Source organism: Toxotes jaculatrix, chromosome 24 (assembly GCF_017976425.1).
Source record: "Toxotes jaculatrix isolate fToxJac2 chromosome 24, fToxJac2.pri, whole genome shotgun sequence".
Taxonomy (NCBI): Eukaryota; Metazoa; Chordata; class Actinopteri; family Toxotidae; genus Toxotes; species Toxotes jaculatrix.
The window spans coordinates 340,833-362,243 of record NC_054417.1 but is presented as its reverse complement, the minus strand read 5'-3'; the positions used below and the strand labels follow the sequence as shown (position 1 = coordinate 362,243).

General features: G+C 47.0%; 2 protein-coding genes across 4 annotated transcripts; both read left to right on the top strand.

The window, feature by feature from the left end:
• The first annotated feature begins 551 nt into the window (after nucleotides 1–551).
• Nucleotides 552–6,462, top strand: si:ch211-113j14.1 (sterol 26-hydroxylase, mitochondrial). Of its 3 annotated transcripts, none has more exons than XM_041031977.1 (11): nucleotides 552–613; nucleotides 875–970; nucleotides 1,538–1,928; nucleotides 2,626–2,816; nucleotides 2,900–3,099; nucleotides 3,190–3,387; nucleotides 3,485–3,648; nucleotides 4,367–4,533; nucleotides 5,777–5,858; nucleotides 6,000–6,236; nucleotides 6,322–6,462. In XM_041031977.1, exons 3-11 carry the CDS (start codon nucleotides 1,671–1,673, stop codon nucleotides 6,436–6,438), a joined length of 1,614 nt encoding a protein of 537 aa, XP_040887911.1. In that variant the 5' UTR covers nucleotides 552–613; nucleotides 875–970; nucleotides 1,538–1,670; the 3' UTR covers nucleotides 6,439–6,462. The 3 variants fall into 3 exon arrangements, with proteins under 3 accessions (XP_040887911.1, XP_040887913.1, XP_040887912.1); XM_041031979.1 differs by having other exon boundaries at nucleotides 554–613; nucleotides 1,652–1,928; XM_041031978.1 differs by lacking the exon at nucleotides 552–613 and having other exon boundaries at nucleotides 822–970.
• A 1,252-nt stretch (nucleotides 6,463–7,714) lies between these two features.
• tmem198b (transmembrane protein 198b) lies at nucleotides 7,715–21,365 on the top strand. The gene is made up of 6 exons (XM_041032006.1): nucleotides 7,715–7,851; nucleotides 8,590–8,805; nucleotides 17,619–17,902; nucleotides 18,026–18,607; nucleotides 18,695–18,897; nucleotides 19,014–21,365. The coding sequence occupies exons 3-6, from the start codon at nucleotides 17,746–17,748 to the stop codon at nucleotides 19,164–19,166; spliced, it is 1,095 nt and encodes a 364-aa protein (XP_040887940.1). The 5' UTR covers nucleotides 7,715–7,851; nucleotides 8,590–8,805; nucleotides 17,619–17,745; the 3' UTR covers nucleotides 19,167–21,365.
• The last annotated feature ends 46 nt before the right edge of the window (nucleotides 21,366–21,411 follow it).

The following is a 21,411-nucleotide window of genomic DNA, read 5'->3' as shown; positions in this document are numbered from 1 at the left end:
TTTTGGCAAAATTCTGGAGTATTGCCACAGCTCTATGTTCATAATTATTACAATTATGACTATGAAAACAATAAAAGATATTTATTTCACTTCTGGCTCCTACTTGCTTTTTTTCTGTGAGTGTGTGTTGTCATTTTAATGCTGTAGAAAATAAAAAGGCAACATTGATCCTTAGATCCAGAATATTTGGATATTAATTGATGTATTTATTGAACAGGAGCAGATTTTTTTTTTTTTTAATGTTTATCTTAAATATTAATTTATATTCACTGTTCCACACTGAAATACAGAGTTATAAATAAATAAATGTCTTATTTAAATGTGTAAAGATAGACATAGTAACGTAATAATACAAATACTTCCGGTGAAGATCTCCAAAATAAAAGGGTCGAATCAGACGGAAAAGAAAAGCCGGATCGACGCATCCTGCAGCGACATTTCAGGAACATCGTTGGCAGAAAACAGGCACGGAGTTCCGGCGAAAGCTGCTCCTGTGCTGCTTCCTGTGCAGCGGTTCTTTTCATTCGACAACACGCCAGCAAACAGGAAGTGACCGCGTCGCGTTTTGGGGGGACGGTGGCCGACGAGCAGCAGTCAGCACACGGAGCTAAAGGTGAGGGAGCACAGAAAGTCTTAACCACCGTGGTCGCTTAGTTGGACATGCTGAATGCAAAAGGGACAGAGACACTGGACACCGACGTTTCTAAACCGTTCTTTTGAATCGAGGCTACGTTTCCGCAAACAATCTGCCTGTAGCGCATGCGCACTAGCTATGCTGCAAGTGCCGTTTGCTAACAGGTGTTCAACTGATTAAAATGATGAGGGAAAAACTTCGTTAATACTCAGGACGGTGATTTTATTTTATTTTTCAAAGGTTGTTAAAACGACCCCAGGAGAATCTGACATCCTGCCGAGGAGATGTGGACCATGGGTCAGCAGACAGGACACCAAACCACGGAAAGCTGTCTATGTAAGTTTTCAAATACACCTGCTGTGTGTTTGTCTCATGGTCCATGGTTTTAATTAGTTGGACTTGCTGTACTTTAAAGAGATTTTCTTCTGTCTCCTCTGGACGCGTAGCAGATTGACTCTAACAGGTCTTTATTTTTTGGTTAACTGGGCGTTTTGAAGTGGGCTGAGGCCATTTTCTCAAAAGTGAAGTTTTGCCTTTGCTCAGTTTTATTTTATAATTTTTCTTTTAAAATTATGTCACAGCCGTTGATTAATTTTTAATCAGCTGATTGATTAATCTGAGCTCTGCTGATCTGGTTATAGCACGCCTAAGAAATAAAATAAAAAAATGGAGCTATAATAAACAGAGTAGTTTTACACTGCAATAACCCGATATGACCACTAGATGTCAGCGTTACAACACAAATCATTCAAGTTGTCTGAAGATTGGCTTTTCACATCAGACACTTTGATTTGGCTGCTGATTTATTTATTGTTGTTACGATTCGAGGAAACAACAAAGAGCAGCGTCTTCTCTGGAAAAGTCTGAGTGAGGAGGGAATAAATTCATCTCTCAAACTTTTAGATTGCATCATATCTGCTGCAGTGCAGGAAGCTTCCTGTAGGAGGGAGAGAAGCAGAAAAACCTGGCACCAGCTGGCGAAACATAAAACAAACACTTACAGTCAGGCGTTTCCAGCTGACACCCAGTTTCCACCATGGGCTCCCCGGCGGCTGCAGCCCGGCCTCTCCGGCTCTCTGCGCTCTGCGCACGGACACTACCTGCGACCCGAGCTGGTGCGGAACTCCGACCCGGAGCCTCTGTCGCTGTCTTGGCCAGAAGAGACCTGAACGTCCAGACGACGGCTGAGACGGGAAAGCTGAAGAGCATCCATGATCTGCCGGGGCCCAGTGTGTCCACCACCCTGTACTGGTTATTTGTCAAAGGATATGCGGACAAGAGTCACCTGATGCAGGTACTGTGCGTTAGGCTGCAGAGGATTGTTCCTTAAAACCAATGGAGCGATGCTTTTTTTTATGTTCCTGCATTGAAAGGTTCAAATGTGGCGCACACCACTGAAACAGTCAGAACAAAACAAACTTTTTTTCTGGCTCTGAGCAGCTTGAGGCAGAGAAACTGGGAGAATTTGTGTTTGAACTACAGTTTTTAGTATAATGTATGTAAAATATATATATATATAATCTCCAGGTGGTATGATAATATAAACTGCGGATGTTCTTTTTATATTTGACTGTAGTAGTAAGAGTAGTAAGACTCACTTTTAGGCAAAAATAGTTAATTTTTTCTTGTAAAGTTCAAGTCGTAGTAACAGGAAACGCAGCAGGTAAATAAACATGTTTCTAATAATTGTGGATTTGTCAGATATGATGTTTTCACACAGTAGTAAAGGAAGGACTTAGATTTTTTTCATGCAAGTGAAAGAATTAATATCACAGTGTTAGGTTACAGTAATGTGGTTTAGTGCCAGTATTTCTGTTTGCAGCAAAAGTTACACAATTACTGAAAGTAAAAGTTTCATTATTTCAGTGTGTTAGACTGAAAATTGTTCTTTTTACTGATGCATGTAAACAGTAGTAGTAGTAGTAGTGTCAGTGCTGCAGCTGGTCCAGGTGACGCTGATTTAACTACTTTATGCTCTCATTATGTTCCAGGGTTTACAGAAGAGTCTGTTCGGGCCCATTTGGCGCTCCAGGTTCGGCCCATTCGACCTCGTCAACGTGGCGAGTCCGGAGCTCATAGCTCAGGTGATCCAGCAGGAGGGTCGCTACCCGGTCCGAGCCGAGCTGCCGCACTGGAAGGAGTACAGGGAGCTGAGAGGACAGGCCTACGGGCTGCATGTGGAGTGAGTGGAGACAGATGATGCAGTAGAACTAACAATAACCTCTAACAGATCTGAAGAACCATTAAAGCTCTTTCACTTTCCAGCACAGGACCAGAGTGGTACCGGATCCGCAGCGCCCTGAACCCCAAGATGCTGAAGCTGCGGGAAGTGTCGGCTTTCGCTCCCATCATCCACCAGGTGGTCGGAGATCTGATCCAGCGCATTGAGCTCCTCCGCAGTCAGAGTCCGGACCGGGACACGGTTTCGGATCTGGCCTCTGAGCTCTACAAGTTTGGCTTCGAGGGTAAGGGGGCCACAGTGATACCAGCAGTGGAGAGTGGGGAAGTTTTTTTTTATGCCTTTCAGCCTGTTCCTGAATTTTACCCCCCTGTAGGTATCTCCTCAATCTTGTTTGAGACCAGGCTGGGCTGCCTGCAGGAGGAGATTCCCCAAGACACGCTGCGCTTCATCGCTGCTGTCAACAACATGCTGACGCTGTCGGACATGGTGGTCCTTTTCCCACGCTGGAGCCGCAGCATCCTCCCCTTCTGGAAGCGCTTTGTTCAGGCTTGGGACGACCTCTTTGACGTAGGTAGGGAGCAGAACAAAGGACAGAAGGGAATTTGGGGATCCGGTTTTTGGATTTAGTCTTCAGGTTAGTGAATTAGTTTTGTGTGTTTGTGTGGCAGCTAAGACCCTCATCGACAGGAGAATGGCTGAAATCGAAGCCCAGGTGCACAGAGGTGAGCCCGCGGACGGCATGTACCTGACTTATCTGCTGTCGTCTGACAAGCTGACCAGAGCCGAGCTCTACATCAGCATCACGGAGCTGCTGCTCGGAGGAGTCGACACGGTGGAGACACACACACACACACACACACACACAGCTAATACAACCAGCTGTATGTCTGCTCCTCACAGCAAACACTGAGGCTTCAGATGGTTTGGTCACGGTTTCCATTCTGGGACGTGTTTCCCAAGAAGCAGTTAAAGTGATGAGGTAGCAGGAAACGCTGGCAAAAACCAGAGCAAGCAAAAGGCCAAACCTCAGGATCCAGTTGTATCCAGATGTGGTGAAAGTATGTGATGTAGTGAGAGTACAGATGGAAAGTGAGTCTGAGTTTTTTGTTTTGATATGATTTTATTATGGAAGCTGAACCTGAATGTGGCCTGAAACCTGAAACCTTGGCTCAGGAAGAACTACTGTCGCCAGTGTAGTAATTTAACTGAGGGGACTTGATTTGGGACTCGCTGGTCCTGATGTTTGACTTTATTCAGGACTTCATAGATAAGTCTTACCTGTAACTTACAGAGCACAGAGCCTGTCGGTTCACATTCCCAGGTGTGGTTGAGACTTGTTGGCACTGTTTTATCTGTGAGCTGGAGGTCTGTGAGAGCCTGTGTTATCACTGGAAACTCTGGAGGAAATAAATTCTTTACAGAGAGACGGGCACTTCTTTTTCCTTTGAGTTATTTTGCTTTTGAAGAACAATTGTAGGTTTTCATGTGTGGAATCTTAATTTAAATATGACAGTTTCAGATTTTTTTGTGAGATTATTTTTTATTTTCAGACGTCCAACACCTTGTCCTGGACGTTGTACCATTTAGCGAGGGACCCCAGGGTTCAGGATCGGCTGCACAGGGAGGTGAGCTCTGTGTGTCCTGACAGACGGGAGCCAACCACAGACGACCTGAACAGGATGCCCTACCTGAAGGCCGTTATAAAGGAGACGTTACGGTGAGCTGACGGCTGTCTCTTAAAGCAGTGGGTATAACCCTGTATGACCTCTCCCACAAATCAGCGTCCACTTGTGACGTCCCATCAGTGACGTCCCATCAGTGACGTCCCATCAGTGACGTCCCATCAGTGACGTCCCATCAGTGACTGTTTGTTCACTTTTCCTGTAATTGACAAGAAAAATGGTTTTAGTTTCACTTTTTTATTTGGATTAATTTTACTTCCTTTATTTTTTTTCCAATCGCACACAAAAAACAAAATGAAACAAAAAATAAGGCAGCCAGTGGACAGGAAGGAGAGGAATGGGGGCTGGGGATCTCAGGGGACGCAGGGACTGGGCAGGGGTGGAGCGAGTCCTCGGGCAGTCAGCTACAGGACCGGACAGGAAGCAGGCAGCTGAAAGTCTGGACCAGGTTCAGGAACTACTGTAGGTCTGCGGGGTGAGGATCCAACAGGAAGCTGGTCCATCTGGGAGTGTGAACAGGCTGAAGGCCAGCTGGCTGAGAATCAGGAATTTTAAAGTGTGTTCATGTCTGGACTCAGGTTTTATTTTTAAATTACTTTATCTGTGCATCCATTGTGAATTTACTTCCTCTCATATTTTTGTTCCCTGTGGATTTTGCAGGAAAATGATTCTCCCAGCGGCTTTAGACTCATTCTCTCAGTACTGAATGAAAAGGAATGAGCCTGAACAGAGAATGTGAATTCAGCCGTGAAACGACCAGGTGCTGTTCCTGGAACAGCTTTCACAATACGCTATGATGCAACAGTACAAATGAGTATCCAGGCAGACGTCCTGACTCAGCTTTCAGTCAGTTTGGTACCACTGTGAAATCTTTATCCTTATATCTGTAAGTAAATGTGACAAACTGTGGTTCACTGCTCTGTACACAACAGGGTCAAATGTAGGTGGACACCTGAAGTTATTATGAAGTGAGAGGTTCACCTTTGTCTAACACATCACTGCAGTTCACATGTCAGGGCCTCAGTAATAAGAATGGAATGTCTATTATTCTGAAAGGACTCATTCTGCATAAGATGTACTTTTACTTTTTGACGGGCTAATAATACTTTTCTATTTTTTTCCAATGCAGTATTTTTACATTGAGGTATCAGTGCTATACTTAAATGAGCTGAATACTCAGTCCAACACCAACTGTGGTCTCTGTTTGTCTCTCTGTTTGTCTCTCTGTTTGTCTCTCTGTTTGTCTCTCTGTTTGTCTCTCTGTTTGTCTCTCACCAGCCTTTATCCTGTGGTACCTGGAAACGGACGTTTCGTTTCAGAGAATGAAGTGATTGTCAACAACTACTGGTTCCCAAAGAAAGTAAGGAGGCTGAACCAGAGGCCACACAGCAAAGTGCTCGTTTAACTTTCATGTCAGAACGTGTAAGAAGTGTGCAGGACTGTTAGTCACACACTCAAGTGCTTTTTTAAAATCAACTGTGTTATTATTCTTTCTTTCCAGACGCAGTTCCATCTGTGTCATTACGCCGTCTGTCACGATGAGGCACAGTTTGTCGATGCCGAGCGTTTCATCCCGGAGCGTTGGCTCCGTGCTGAGACGCCCGACGGTGGCGGTGGCAGGGCGGTGCCTGGACTCTACCAGCACCACCCGTACAGCTTCATCCCGTTCGGTGTCGGTGTGCGAGCCTGCGTGGGGAAGAGGGTGGCGGAGATGGAGATGTATTTTGCTCTTTCCCGGGTGAGTGACAGAGACACAGATGGACTATCTGTCCTTCTTGCTGTCGTCTTACAGACTTATAAAAACAGTGTGTGTCGCCCTGCAGCTGATGCAGCACTACGAGGTCCATCCTGAGGACGGTGCCCCGACCGTGGAGCCTAAGACTCGAACGCTGCTGATCCCTGCGAAGCCCATCAACCTGCGCTTCCTGCCCAGAGCCTAATGAGGGCAGAGCACAGGTGTTTGCAGTAAAACATGCACAGCAAAAGGTTACAGTCCCGTTAAAGATCTTTTCTTCCACCAGCACTACTCACGAGAAAACCACTGCTCTGTTCTCCAGTAGTTAGAGTGGATACAATCATGAGAGTGACACCCCGGCTGACAGAGTAAGTACAGCGTGTTCAGCACAGTCGTTTACAGTTTATGGACACAGATTGTTAATTTATGAAGATAGTTCTCTCCTAACTACACTGTTGCCCATGAAGGTGGAATAATTTTTATCTCTTTTTATTCCTATTCCTAGAGATCGATCAAATAAGTTTTGAGAAAATATCAATCATTTCAATCATTTCATCAGAAGGTAAAATATATTTTATTCCAACGTTATGGGACACAGTGTATTATAGGTGATAAATGAATAAACTTTAGGAGCAGTGATGTACTGAATCCCAAATTATGTAGAGACACACACACTTTCTCAGCCTTTTATCAGATTGTTTAATTCTCAGACTTTGCCTCCGGCTCGATAACAAACAACACACATCTGTACGGTGAGCAGCTGCGTGTGTCACTGCACACTGAATGAATGCACTTTGTACAGACATGTTTATCGCCAGCGTGTGATTTCGTGTGTGAGGAAAGGCGGAAGAGGCTGAGTCTGAGGTGACACGTAGAAAAAGGTGTGAGAACACAGAGGGCCCACACTGCCCCTCTCTGACAGTCAGGACGAACTGCAGCCTCTGCTAACATGAACATCGTACCACTCTCACTCTCACATTCAACGCAAGGTTTTTGTTTAACATTAAATAGAAACACTCGTTTTTTGCAGGAGGAAAGGAAACGAGGAGCTAGGTAACAAAACAAGTGGACAGTGCAGGAGAAAAGTTTGTATGCTGGACTGAATCCAGTGGGAAGTTCTTTCCTGTTTTACATCTGAGGGTCAGTGGTGGAGTTACAGCTGAAACTACACCTGACACAAAATTGTGATTTAACTTTAAAATCTTGCTTCAGAAAGTTACAAACTACTTGTACACTGAATATAGGAATAGGGAAAAATCAGAGGCCATGATATCTCTAATGTCCCTGTAATATTCCCATGGTGTCTTCTAATCTGTCCTCTGCATAGCGTCACAAATTGTCACACAATGACTGTAATATTCTGACGAAATATCAGTTTAATATTCCTCCAGATGTCGTTTTGCTAAACATGTAAGTGCAGTGTTTCTAAAACATATTTTACAGTGTAATGGAACTCTGTTTGAAATGCTTTGTATAAATATAAGTGTATATTTTCAGTGTGTTTTTGTGTGGACTCGTCCTTCAGCTGCAGTTAATAGAGACGGTGTTTGCTGCAACATGATGAGGATTTTAATGGAGCTTTCTCTCTCTGGATGTGATTCGGCTGGAGTGGACTGAGGTTAGGTGAACTCTGATATAGAGACCGTGCACAGTGACACAGGCCCAACTGCTGTGCAGCAGTTCACTGAGAAATCATGGACAAGTAACATGCAACCAAAATACAGAAAACCTTAATCTGAAAAGTAACAAGCAGAAGAGGAATGTAACTAAGTACTTTTACTCAAGTACTGAAGTGTAATTTTGAGGTACTACTTTATACTTCTGCTCCACTACAGTAAAAAATACTGTACTTTTTTCTCCACTGTATTTATTTGACAGCAGTAGGATTATCAGTGCAGGATCTTTGTTTGGAAGAGAATATTTTTACATAGTGCAATAAACATAAATACTCGGAGTACTTGGTAGAAGTACTTAGTTACATTCCACTGCACATTGTGGCCTGTGTGTGAAATATGTATAAAATAAGCGTCTGATCTAAAATGAAAGAAAAGAATCTTTGAGTTTGTGGTGGGATGTATTTAAAAGCTCGTCCTCCAGGAGCCGCTGCAGGATCTCCTGCCTTCCTCCTAACACGGGCTCAGGAAATGTGATTCAGGCTTTGACAGGTCCGGACTCGTCATTTTTTGCAGCGGAGGCCACCTTCCTCACCCGACGCACCCCGTTCATGAGAGAGGCTCAGTATCCTCCATCCATCCGAGCAGACCGGAGCCCGGACGCTCCGGCAGCTTATTTCAAATTTGCACACACAGTCCTGTTTGTTGTCCTTCATGTAATCCGGGTTATTTTTCCATTTCAGTCCGGTTTCTGTGTCCGTCTTTCCCCCATGGAGGACTGAGTGAGGTTGGGATCCACTCCCCTGCAGGCTGCCGGGGACAGAAGGAGCTCCACACCGACGGGAATACACCCCGGTCGGGGACAACAGCGTCGAAAATGGTCGGTGTTTGCGGCTCAGGAGGCTCCCTTTGCCCTCATGTGAACGCGGACGAGGCGCGTCCAGCCGCCGGGGATGATGGTGAGTGGCCGATTAACGCGCACGGTGCGTCTCTTTTGTCTCGGACGCGCACGGACTGTTAGACACCGTGAAACCGGTGGTTTTTGCTGGATCAGGTTTCTTTAAGGCCACCGGAGCGTTTTGGCTTTAAATGAGGTCAGCGGGCTTCGTGTGATGGATGCTGAGGTCGGTGATGTCTGACCCGGAGGGCCGCATCGGGGCCGGTCAGTCAGTCACTTGCTTCTGGATGGATGGATGGATGGATGAGTGGATGAATGGAGAGAGTGTCAGTATGTCTGGACCAGTGGTGGAGTTTGACCCTGGGACTAAGCTCAGTCCAAGTTTAGCTTCCTGATATTTAAGAATGTGGGAGTAATTTATACACAGCTTGTTTGTTTGTTTGTTTGTTTGTTTGTTTTCAAATATCCTTCTTTCTTAATAACTCATCGTCTCCCGGATTCAGTTTTGGATTTACTGAAGTTATCTGGATAACTTGACTGATTAAACCCTGCTTCCCTCTGGGAGTTAAGACTGCAATGATTAACCAGTTGATCAATAAATCAATCAACAAGAATAAAAACATAAAATATGCCAGTCCTCTGGTGTCAGCGCTTTAAAGGTGAAGATTTGCTGCTTTTCAGTTGTAAATAGAACATCTGTTCAAAACAAGTCAGCGTTTAGTCAGTGTTTTATCACCATTTATAGTCTAAACGATTGATCAAATGATGATCAATACACTAATCAATAAGGACAATGGTCATTAGTCTTATATAAAGCCCTGTTGTGGCTGTAATTGGAGGTAGTAGCTTGGTAAGGCCCTGGATGAACTCAGTCTGAGGCTTTTAATGCGTTTCTATTTTTGATTCATGGAAAAGTGTGAGAAGCTCTGGAGGTCCCAGACCCAGGTCCTCCCGTTCTACCACATCCCAAAGGTGGACCTGGATTCAGGTCTGGAGACTGGGGAGGCCGCTGGAGTTCACTGAACTCACTGTCATGATCATGAAACCGGTTAGAGACGGCCTTTGCTTTGTGGAGCATTACCCTGCTGGAATCAGCCTTTAGAAGATGGTGACCTGTGGCCATGACGGGATGAATGGTCAGCGACAGTACTCAGACCAGTCTGTGTCCACTGCAGCCTCTGGTGTCTGTCTCTGTCTCTGAGGACTGGAACCTGACGTGGTCTCTGCTGTTGTGGTCCGTCCACCTTAAGGTTGGATGTGTTGTTTATTCTGAGAAGCTTTTCAGCTCAGCACAGTTGTACAGAGTGGTTATGTGACTTACTGCAGTTTGACCTCTGACCTCTGACCTGTTTCCCTCCTGTAACACCCTTCACCTCTCGGACTGAAGCACTTTCTTTCCTGAGATGCTGTTTTCAAACGTTCACCTTCATCACATGGAGACGAATCCTCAGACGAGAGGAACTGGAACAGACCAGCATGTCAGTTTAAGTTTTACATGACTTACCCATTCTGTTCTCATGCAACTCAGTGAAAGCTAAGTGGATTCATGCTCTCTGGAGGTCACTGAGCGGCATTCTGGGTAATGTAGGACATTGCCAACTAAAGCAGGCGAGGCAGGTTGCAGGAAAGTAAAAGATGGCGTTTGAAAACCAAATTAACCCTGGACGTGTTTTGAACCTCACAGACTGAAGTTATGAAACAGTGAGAGGATGTGAGGGTGAAGTTCTGCTCGGACTCTCAGAGCGGCTGCCGGATAAAAACCCTGCACACCCTGATCTGGCTCTGCCTGCTCTTTGTGTATTCACTGTGCATCAGGCCGGCATCTTATCAGCGCAGTCAGGCGGCACAGCTCGAGCTCTGCAGCCCGCCGGGGGAATGAAAATGCCACAACACGTCGCCTCGGATCCGCTCGTGGGTCAACATCTCCGGCGCGGTGCTGCTCGCGTCCTCCCTCACCCCACCCCCCCTCCTCCTCACCCTGTGCTGTCTGGGTCTGAGTTTATTCTCTGTCTGCAGCAGCTTCACTGTGATCTGATAAACAGCAGGTTGCTATGCAGGTCCAGCTCCTAACTTTTCAGTCTAACTGCACTGCAGCAGAGATGATTTATGCTAAAATATAAAAACCTGTTTTCAGGTCCTGTGGAGCTGTTTCTCTCTTCCTGTGAGACACAGGCACAGTGGACGTGTTTACACTGTTGTTTTGGAGACAAACCAGGAAAACATGGCAGCTAAATGCTCCTCACTCATCCTGTACAAAACAAGGAGAATATGAACATCAACAGAAAAATGAACCTGCTATGACACGTTTCAGTTTTGGAAATGTGTAACAGTCCTGACTTTGCTGAGTCTGGCAGGATTTACTTCATAATAATCACCATCCTCTTTAAACTACCAGAGGTTTGACCTCATCGAAAAGCTTCAACACACAGGTTGTGTTTTCATGTTGTATTTTGTTGCCGTGTCCATGTCGGAGCTTCCTCTGAGGCGTTGAGGGTCCAGCGGCGATGACAGGCTCGCCGGCTCCAGCTAATTAGTCTGCAGCCTGGAACAGAGCGCTGAGACCTGCAGGCTGAAGGCCAGATGTTTGCTCAGAGAATGAGAGCTTGTTGTTGAAGCCGACAGGTGCAGAGGTCACACTGGATCCTCCGTTCTCGGCGGTTCACCGTTCACAGCGGCTGAAGCCGTGAAGCTGGAAATGATTGTGTTGATGGCGGCTGATGATGGCGGCTCCTCACGTTGGAAACTGTGCGAGTGCCATCGACCCCCCTGCTGTGCGATCACACGGGACGAGTTGTGGTCATGGGTTAGTCCTGCACGTGTGTCTCTGTGTAATTAAAAGCAACTGCAGACATTGATTAGCCTCATTTGGTTTCCTTCTGAGCCAAACATCAGGAAAAGTTTGTGTCCGAGTTGCACATCATGTCATTAGAATAGTTCATTGTGATTTGTTTGAACTTCAGCTCTGTTAAGTTTAAAGAAAAACTGATTTTCATTCCAGCGTAATATTCACAAACATCATCTTTCGTGTTAAACCTGACACGTTTCCTGACTTCACACCTCAAACAATCACACTGAGGTGTGTTTTTCTTCCTGCTGTTTGGATCTGGAACGTCCAACGTCCCCAGTGTTTCTCTGACTCTGCGTTCAGTTTCTCCTCCATGGTAACAAACATCATTGATATTCCCGAGCGGCTCCCTCAGGGCGGTGGTGGACGGGGAAAGTGGCGATGTGTTTGGGGGATGTTCACTCTTACTGAGCAGCAGGATTAAGAAAAAGAGAAGAAGCCTTTGTTGTAGGAGGGTGGCAGTTACGCAAGAATGACTCGTCAACTAAAAGCAGACGAAGAAAGAGATTTAGTTCCAAAACATGCTGCTGCAGGTCTGATGATACCTGAGAGCAGCCAGCAGGTGAAGGCCTCTTTCTCCTTCAGATTTCAGACTGGCAGTTACATTATTTCAGTGTTTGTCTCTTTTTTCTGATGGTGAAAGTGGATGCAGGCACAGAGTTTGAGTTATTATAAAAGCCCAGACGTTCATCCAGAGCTAACTGACGTCTGACCAGCAGATCACCAAAACCAAGCTTCATGGGAACTGATGGGACATAAACTCCGGGCTGGTCGGAACAGTCCGATGCTGTCCTCTCAGCCGGCTGTTAGGGTGGAAACAGAGTCTGCCATGGACAAAGACCTCTGTGTCTTCCTCCTCCTCCTCCTCCTCCTCCTCCTCCTCCTCCTCTCTTCCCCCTCACACTGATTGCCCATCAGCAGATTCTCCACATTCTGCCCAATCAGAGGAAGTGACAGCAGCCACACGTGGTTTTATAAGTGGGGCAGCCCGTTCACTCTCAGCCTTATGTAACCTGCTCAGCGAGCGTCTGAGGAGGTGTGAGAACGCCTCGGCCTCTTGGCGCCGGCGGTCGTGCCTAATCCTCGCAGAGTCGTGCCGGTGTTTGTGGGTGAGAGCCGACGAGCGCAGCGAAGAATATTCATGTGAACAAGTGTTGTTGTTCTTGTGTAAATAAAAAAAAAGGTCATGTGAGATGTTCTTGTTCTCTGAACTCCTTCATCGTCCGGTCATGACGCTCAGCACAGTTTAAAAATCACTTTGCTCTCAGAGCTGTTTCGAACAGAGATGCTGAAACTAGGTGAGGATGAAGGAAAACTCTGTGGCTGTTTTTTTTTCCCAGCATTCCTTGGAAAGCAGAGTTCCTGCATCGTGTCTTCAGCACCGTCAGGCTGCTGTTCTTGGATCTGTCCTGTCTTGTCATGTCCTGACCCATCTGACCTGCCCTTTGTCAGTCTTCCTGTCTGACTGAGACACGTGATGACACACACACACACACACGTCACGATCCTGCTGCTATCGGCCACATCCTCCCCTGCACACAGTCACGTTTCCACAGCAACCCCCGGCGAGTATTGATTGACATGTGCAGAGCGACGGTGGTTGGCGTGCCAGGTCATCGGCAGGGTGATTGACGACAGCAGCCCCTCGCCCTCGCTGTCTCTCTCCCGGAAGCTGACATGTAAACCGGTGACACACTCTGTCCTCCGCTGTGAGCGGCGGGACGCTGGCAGCTCGCTCTGAGCTCATCAGGAGCGGCCCTGTTTTTGGCAGCTCAGACACCAGCCTGTTACCGTGGACGCTTCATGTATAACTCTGAGAGACAGAGAGAGGTCTGTCTGCATCATGTGCTCCGGCTCATTCCCTCATTAAACTGCCGGCATTCAGACGCTGAGAGGAGGGAAGAGGCTCTGGATGAGAACATGTCGCAGCCTCGGTCAGACGGGCAGATTTCTCAGGTCAGTGATGGACACAGGAGGAGGACATCTGACTCAGGGTCTGCTGGACTCTCGTCTCCAAGCGTTTGACATAGAGCAGTGATGTGACCCTGTGATACAGAGCTCAGTCTTTCAGTGGAATGGTTTCAGGATGATATGATCATATCTTGTTATCAAAATTAATTCAAAATAAGTTTGTTGAGAAGAATTTTCTGTTGCTCTAAACATTTTGATTCATTCATGTTTATTTCTGGTGTTAATGTTGATCCAGAGCTGCAGCTATCGATCATTTTCGTCATTGATGAATGTACCGATAAGCTTGTCGATCAGTGTCACAGCAGTGTCTGGAAGTGACTGGAAGGATCTGGCGTTTGTGTAAAACATCACAGCGGCTGAGCTGAACATGTGCGTCTGTTACTTCATGAGATTTAGCATTTTTGCATTAGCTGAACTTTCACGCTCATAAAAGTCAATGAATAATTTTCCGGAGTTGAACTAAACACGATGCTAAAGATCAGGAGGACAAAGAGAAGTGTCTTCTCACACACGGAGCCTGAAGGAGAGAAAATAATCGGAGATAAATCGTTCAGCACAAGGACAAACATAAGCTTTTTAAACTGTAAAGGAACAATCCTTATGTTTGTATGAAAGTGAATGAATTTTTCTGTTTAACCGAGCACCTGCAGTTTTTTTCCCATGCTGCACCTGTTTTTGAACACATGGAGGCTGGTGCGTCTGTTTCTCTAGTTTTGAGTCATGGGAATCGTTGCCAAAGTGATTTGGAAAGAAACTGAGGTGAGTAATTTGTTACGAGGCTGTTACACAACACGGTGGGAAGGACGCTGGCACTTTTCCTTTTCCTCCTCCTGCTCCTCCAAACCCCCTGCAGATAGGATGAGGGACATTGGGCGGCGGGGGGGTTATAAGATGCTTCTCAGTCATTCTTCTCCTCTTCTTCCCTCTTCTCTTTCTTCTGTCTTTCTAACTTTGAAATTGTCTTTGAGCCCCCGTCCTGACAGGAAGTTGGATTGACACGTCCATGGCACAGCTGGAGCTTCACACAACAGCAGGTCCAGGAACAGTCGTCCTGCGTTCACCCGCCGTCATCAGCTCTGACACACGCGGTCTCGTTGTTTGTTGTTGGGGAAATCTGTTGTGTGACACATTGACAGTTGAGACAAATGGTCTGACGTGAAGTTTGTCAGGTCTGTGGACATGTTTTCAGTTACACTGTTCCTCATATTCATGGTGCAGAGTTGGCGTTAGTTACTCTGAACTCAGCTCAGTTCTCCAGGTAGAATTAATGACAGTAGAAAAGTTGGGCTGTTCTAATGAATCTGTTTTCTCTGTTGGTTTGTATTTTCTTGGTTCCTGCTCTTTGTTGTATTGTGAAGCTTTAAGCAAACCACAGAGAGGACGAGAGATTTTTAAATAAACACATCTTGAACAGATTTCATGAGTCACAGGGTTATGAAACCCACACAGCCCCGTGTGCACTGAGCAGAAACTGAATGTACAGGGCAACACATTGGTAGTTTGGCACTGTTTGATCGTCACGGACGCGGCTCTCAGGCCGTAGATGAAGTCGAGGGCAGGACGTTTCAGCGCAGTGTGTCGGGTGTTTGATGCTCGTCCTGTGCTGTGGATGTGTGTAACCCTCTCGTGTTTTGTTCTCAGAGTTGTGTTGCATTGCAGTTAGTAGCATCATTTTGGTGGGAACGGCAGCAGATACTGACCCAGAGGCGTAATTCTTTAAAGACGGAGCCGAGCTGCCGTATAGACCCGTCCTGTGGGTCAGACCTGATGCAGCATGTGGTTCTCAGCCAGTCTGCGTGCTGTGTATTAATAGACACAGTTTTCTTTATTCATGAAAAGGCTAAGCTGTCTTTCAGCCGCTGCCACTGGGTTCAGACCGATGACGTCAGCACTGAAAATGGCTGCACATGTGTGTCAGTGTGTCTGCGCCTCATCGACTTGATTCAGGATAAAGACACAGGTGTCTTTTATTATTTAGCTCAGCTTAGGGACAATAAAGGACACTGGGGATTGAACTGGGGACGTCGTGGTTCATAGTTGGTGTCCTGACGTTGGTTCCACCTGTAGATCAGGTGAACAGTGTGAATCTGTTGGTCGCCCAATATTTTATTTATAATGAGAGGAGGGTTGCTGTAGGAGCAGAGCCTGTTTTTATCACACACAGATGTATATGAGGAGCAAACACACAAGGCCACTGATTGGCTCTCACGCTGTTGCTATGGGAGTTTAAGCTGCTCTTCCATTGGCCAAACCTTAGACCAGACCCGACTGCCGGCTGTCTGTCAGCATCCCACCGTTGTCGTGGCAACAGACAGGAAGCAGGGCAGGAGGAGGAGAGTGTGGTTGTTGTTGCTGATTCGAACAGCAGAAGAAGAAACTCCTCTGCCGTTTATTTATTTATTTATTTATTTATTTTACAGAGGATAATCCGTCTGCAAACATAAAAACTGCACATTTTGATCTGCGGCGGGACAAAACAGCTTAATGCTTCACACACACACACACACACACACACACAGGGTCAGTTGGTTAGCGACCTGTTAATCCTCCACAAAAACATGATTATTAATATGACGCTTGGATGAAAGTGGGGGATAAAAATGTAGAAAATATATATGTATATGTTTGGTGAGTGTGTGTGTGTGTGTCTGTGTATTTCAGGAGTGTGTGTTCATTTGTGTGTGTTGCGTTGTAAAGACATTTTTTTGGGCTTTGCACAATTCATCAACTGTTTCCTGCTGTTTCTGTTCTCTGTGTCTCTCTGTCTCGGCCCGTCCTGCAGGGTCAGGGTGCGCTGGGTCGACTGTGGCTCACAGCTGCATCTGTCCGGCCCTTTTTAAACCACCTTCCCTGCAGGAGAGAGAGACGGACGGCATGTTGGTGTTTAGCTGCTCTGCTCCCTGTCTGTACTTAGCTCAACACTTTTATATTTTAAGACTGAGGGAGGAAAGTGAAAAGGAAACAAGTAAAAGGAAGGAGGGGCATCCGAGTGAGAGATGGAAGGAGAAGAAAAGGAGGAAGTAATGTCTGTAGGTAACAAAGGTGGAGAGGCAGGGAGGGGTGGGGGGGCTCATTAATATGAGAGTAAAGTTCCCCAGTCAGGAGTTGCATAAGCACCTCTGACCCAGAAACCTTCCACAGCTGGACTGAACTCACCCCGAGATGGAGAGAACGAAAACAGCCAGAGGGGGAGGAGGGAGGAGGAGGAGGCGTGGGAAGGAGGTGAAAGTGGAAAGGAAAGGACTGAAAGATAGAGAGTTGTTTTCTCTGAGCTGTTTCATCTAACTTCATGTGCACTTTTTAACCTAACAGTGGTACAAACGTGTCCTCGGATCCTGAAAACTGTGGATGTTCTCAGACGAGCATCCTGCTGAAGTTTCATTTCAGTGTGAACTGTGTAATGAGTGAAACAGGCTGGTGACAGGTCAGAGGGGATGTGGAGGACAACAGAGGACAAAGAGAGAGGTGTGAATGATGAAGGCAGCAGGAAACGTGCTGGAAAGACGAGCTGCCGCTGTCTGCTTGTACTCCAGTGGCCTGGAGAACGCCGGTTCTTGTTCCCTTTAAACGCCTCGTGATCAAACACACGGCGAGTGTGAGGCTTTGATCGCCCTCGTCCACCCAGCTCGAACACCCGCTGTTATCTGAGCTATTATTATCCACTGTTTCCGCCATCAGGGGATGCCAAACTGTGTGTGTGTGGGTGTGTTTTTGTGTACGCGTGGACACGAAACAAAATCTGTTCAACACTGCTGCAAATTTGAAAGCCACTTTACATGAGGAGTAACGGTTTTGGTTGCTGGCACTGATGCTGATCCCTGGGATCCTTTGGAAATCAGATTTTTACAAATCATACGGTTGTTGTTGTTGTTTTTCGATGGATTTCTGTTTGACTTCCTCTGAAAAACAACATGCTGAGTTTTCATTGTAGTTTTGGTTGTTTCTCACATTATAAAGCTCAGAGTTTTACAACCGATTCCCAAGTTGCGTGTCTTGGTTGCCGGAGCTTTCTTGAATGCACCGACCTTGTTCTCTTCTCTTCTGTTGTCTAACCACAGGTGAAACCATGTGGCTGACCAGCGCTCCATAGCCTCCCCTGTCCCTCGCCTCCCACCTGATCACCTCTCCTCCTCCATCTTTCCACTCCACCTCCTTTTTCCTTCCTTCTTTTCCCTCCTGTTCGCCATGACGACCACCCTGGAGATGCTGTTGGCCCAGCCTGACCAGGAGCTGAGCCCCGAGCGGCTGGATGGCTGCGAGGACTCTGGTGGCCGTTACAAGGTGGTTCCCTCTGTCGTCTGCTCAATGTGCTGTCTTTTCGGCATCATTTACTGCTTCTTTGGTAAGTTGGAAAACGGCGGCCCCTCAGAGCCACGCAGCAGAGATCCTCTGTTCTATGTGATCAGCCTGCTCGTGGAGTGACAGCCCTGTTGATGGTGTGATATGTTTCTTCCTCTTCATTCAGGCTATCGCTGCTTCAAAGCAGTGATGTTCCTGACGGGCCTGATGTTCGGCTCCGTCGTCATCTTCATGCTCTGCTACAAGGAGCGCGTGCTGGACACCCAGCTGAGCGTGGAGGCCTCGGTGGGCATCGGCCTGGGCATCGGCACGCTCTGCGGCCTGGTCACCATGCTGGTTCGCAGCGTGGGCCTGTTTATGGTGGGCCTGCTGCTGGGCCTGCTGGTGGCCGTGGCCACCCTGGTTGGCATGGAGGAGCTTTCCGACAGCCCGCCGCGCTCCGTCTGGGTGCCCCTTGGCGTGCTGCTTGGCCTGGGCATGCTGTTTGCCGTGCTCACCCTGCAGTGGCAGCGTCTCTTTACCACGCTGTCCACAGCAGTGTTCGGTGCAGCGGTGATCACAGTGGCTGTGGACTACTTCGTAGAGCTCTTCGCCCTCGTGTTGTACATGTACGAGCGGATGAAAGCTGCACCTGGAAAGCCTGTGTGTTGGCTGACGTGGGTGGTGCTTGGGGTGTGGCCTGCCCTCACCCTTCTGGGTGTCATGGTCCAGTGGAAGGTGACCGCTGAGGGATACTCCCATACCAAGGGTGAGGAAAACTGCTGATGCATGTTGCTTAGGCAGTATCCCATTATTCCTCTCTCTTTCCTCACCGACCTCCTCCCGTCCTCCACAGTGATCATCAGCCGGCAGCAGAGGAGGATGCAGGTGATGCGGATTCGTCAGCGAGACGACCGCTACCGCAACAAGAAGAAGAAGAAGCAGCAGCACGGCTCCTCCTCCCATCATCACCACCAGGCCAAGCAGCTCCACCCAGAAGCCGCCTACCGCCGCAAACCCAACCCCATCCGCCGCTACGACACGGACGTCCTCTCGCCGGTGAGGAGTCTTAATGATGTGGCACGTGAATTCATGTTTAATGTTCATAGTTGCTTATTCTTTCTTTATATTTATAGAAACGCCTTCAGTTTTAAACCAAACTCTCTTTTTCCCAGAGCTACATCCAGAGTTTCCGAGACCGGCAGGTGCAGGCGCAGCCCTTCCCGGGACGGCTGGTCGGCGGACCCCATGCCGTGGTGGATGTGGGCTACGACTGCGGCTCCACGACGCCCCTCACTGGAGCAGCAGGACCTTCACTTCGGGTCTGACCACTTCTCCACGTCCCCAAGGCCTGAACACACCACAAACCAGGGACATACATGACTCTACAATCACTACCACACCTGGGTGTAATCACACCTGTGATAGGACAAACCACCACTGGGTTTTAATGCAAAGATTCTGGGATTAAATACAATCTGGGTTTAGCCACACCCCTAAGAGGACGAAAAGATGTTGAGGGCTGGATTTACCTGAAACGCAAACATATTTAACCCTTTACTAATTCAGTTTCAGATGATAAAGCTCAGCTGTCCTCGTGGAACCTGCTGGGGCCGTCAGTGTGGTGCAGAGGTTTGGTTGACCTCTTTTCACTGTCTCTCAGTAGATTCGAACGCACAAATGTTTGCATGCACTTACACAGATACACACCGCAGCTACAATCGTAAGGGTTGACGTTGAAACCCGAAGCAGTCTGCTGCACCCAGCCCCGACCTGTATGTCACCATCTCAAGTCAAACCAGATCAGGGATTGGAGTTTCAGTGCAAACCCGCCTCAGGTTCAAACACAAGCATCGTACGAAAAATTCAAATACAACTTTGCCCTCATTCAGCGTTCTGTTTCTACTGCTGTGGCCGTTTGCTGCAGAAGCAGCTCGCTCCTCAGCCTGTAGGCCTCTGAAACGCCCAACAACGTTCGTCTATAAAGGGAAGTAAGGGCCCTTAAATGCACACCAGGATCCTTTATTTGCTTTCTGTGCCATGTGGACTAAAAAATCCTCTTTCAAATGGAGGGAGATGACTTTAATGTTGTTTTTAAAGGGGGGAAACCCTTCGTCATCCTTGGTGCTGGACGATACACTACTTCAAGCGTCTAACTTCTCTCTGAAGGCTGGGGACTCTGTTTAAACGGGTGCCTTGCCCCTCCGTGGACTGGACGGATCAGTGACAGGAGGGGGGTTACTGGCAGATCTCCCATCAGTGGCTTGTTTTTGCATTAAATGTGATCACAGGAGGGGGGTAGCCATGGAGCTACAGCAAGCAGGGTAGAAAACACTGGAGTGGCATTGGCCTGTTGTCTTCACAGATGCCTGGATATACGAGGAGGATTTGCTTTGAGTCGACAGCAAGAACGCCGTATTTACACTGGCACCTCTGAGATTTCAGCCAACACGTTTTCAGGCGCAGACAAACATATTCCTGCGATTGTTTTACATTCTGGATTTCATCACTGCAGTGCAAACTGTTCGTTCTTTACACATCTGTGCCGAGTAGAAGTAATGTTTTTATTCCATGAGCAGAGATGAAAGATGTGTTTGACTCTTTCTACCATCTGTCGTTGTGTAGAAGTTTCTATCTGAAGTTCCGTTTGCTCTGGCACAGCAGCTAATGCAACGATGGCCGTGAGAAGCTGACAAGTCGCCTCCATGACTGTGAGTTGTGTCTCAGACTTTACGTTAGTTGCGTCGTAGAAATATTTTCTATCCTGTAAGTTCAGACGAGCCTCAGACGTTCCAATTTTTCCACGACATTGTGACAAACTATCAAGCTTTAACTCCTTTTGCGCCCTCTTCTCGTTAATCAAGCAAATTTCCCGAAACTAAAAATCTGGTCAGACGCGTGTGAACTGAAATTCAGAAAATCAGATTTCAGGCGGAGGTGTCGGTGTAAATAAGGCTCAGAGAGTCTGAGTGAGAAAAGCGGACTGGTGGCCATACCAACTTGTACTTAGACCAACAGCTCCTTCCATCGTGTGCATTGATTTTCTTTATTTGGGACAACATAACATTTTTGTCAGCAGTGAAAATGTGAATACTTTCTCAGCTTTAGCTTCTAAGAGGAAAAGCAGACAGGTGTGTGGGGAGGGGGGAATGTACGCTACATTTTAATTTGTCCGTAGGAAAACGAAGTGCATGATCTCACCCCTCCATCCCGTCCCCTGATCCGCCCTGCGTGGCTTCGTTTTGGCTCCCACCAAACTCCCCCCACCCCTTCATGTGCATCGATGTGAAGCTTGTACATAAAACACAGCACTTACTAACTTATTTTGGTATTTTCACCATTTTCTCTTTTTCTTTTCTTAGGCGTCTAATTGAATTTTTCCAGTGGGATGTATTTATTTGCTGAATTATTTATTTCTGTATAGGAGAGTGCAACGTCATCACTGTAGGCCAGTAACTCCATGCTTTTTTTAAACTGAATTCTGGCTATGATTATTAAAGCATGTGTTCCTATGGGCCTGTAAACCATCAACGTGAGAGAGTCGTCTTTTATCAAGGAAATACAGACCACAAT

Coding starts and splice junctions, on each gene's coding strand:
- si:ch211-113j14.1 (XM_041031977.1), top strand. CDS start 1,671: ATGGGCTCCCCGGCGGCTGCAGCCCGGCCTCTCCGGCTCTCTGCGCTC. Junction 2,817..2,899: donor GCCTACGGGCTGCATGTGGA/GTGAGTGGAGAC, acceptor TTCACTTTCCAG/CACAGGACCAGAGTGGTACC. Junction 3,100..3,189: donor CTACAAGTTTGGCTTCGAGG/GTAAGGGGGCCA, acceptor ACCCCCCTGTAG/GTATCTCCTCAATCTTGTTT.
- tmem198b (XM_041032006.1), top strand. CDS start 17,746: ATGACGACCACCCTGGAGATGCTGTTGGCCCAGCCTGACCAGGAGCTG. Junction 17,903..18,025: donor CATCATTTACTGCTTCTTTG/GTAAGTTGGAAA, acceptor CTCTTCATTCAG/GCTATCGCTGCTTCAAAGCA. Junction 18,608..18,694: donor GGGATACTCCCATACCAAGG/GTGAGGAAAACT, acceptor CGTCCTCCACAG/TGATCATCAGCCGGCAGCAG.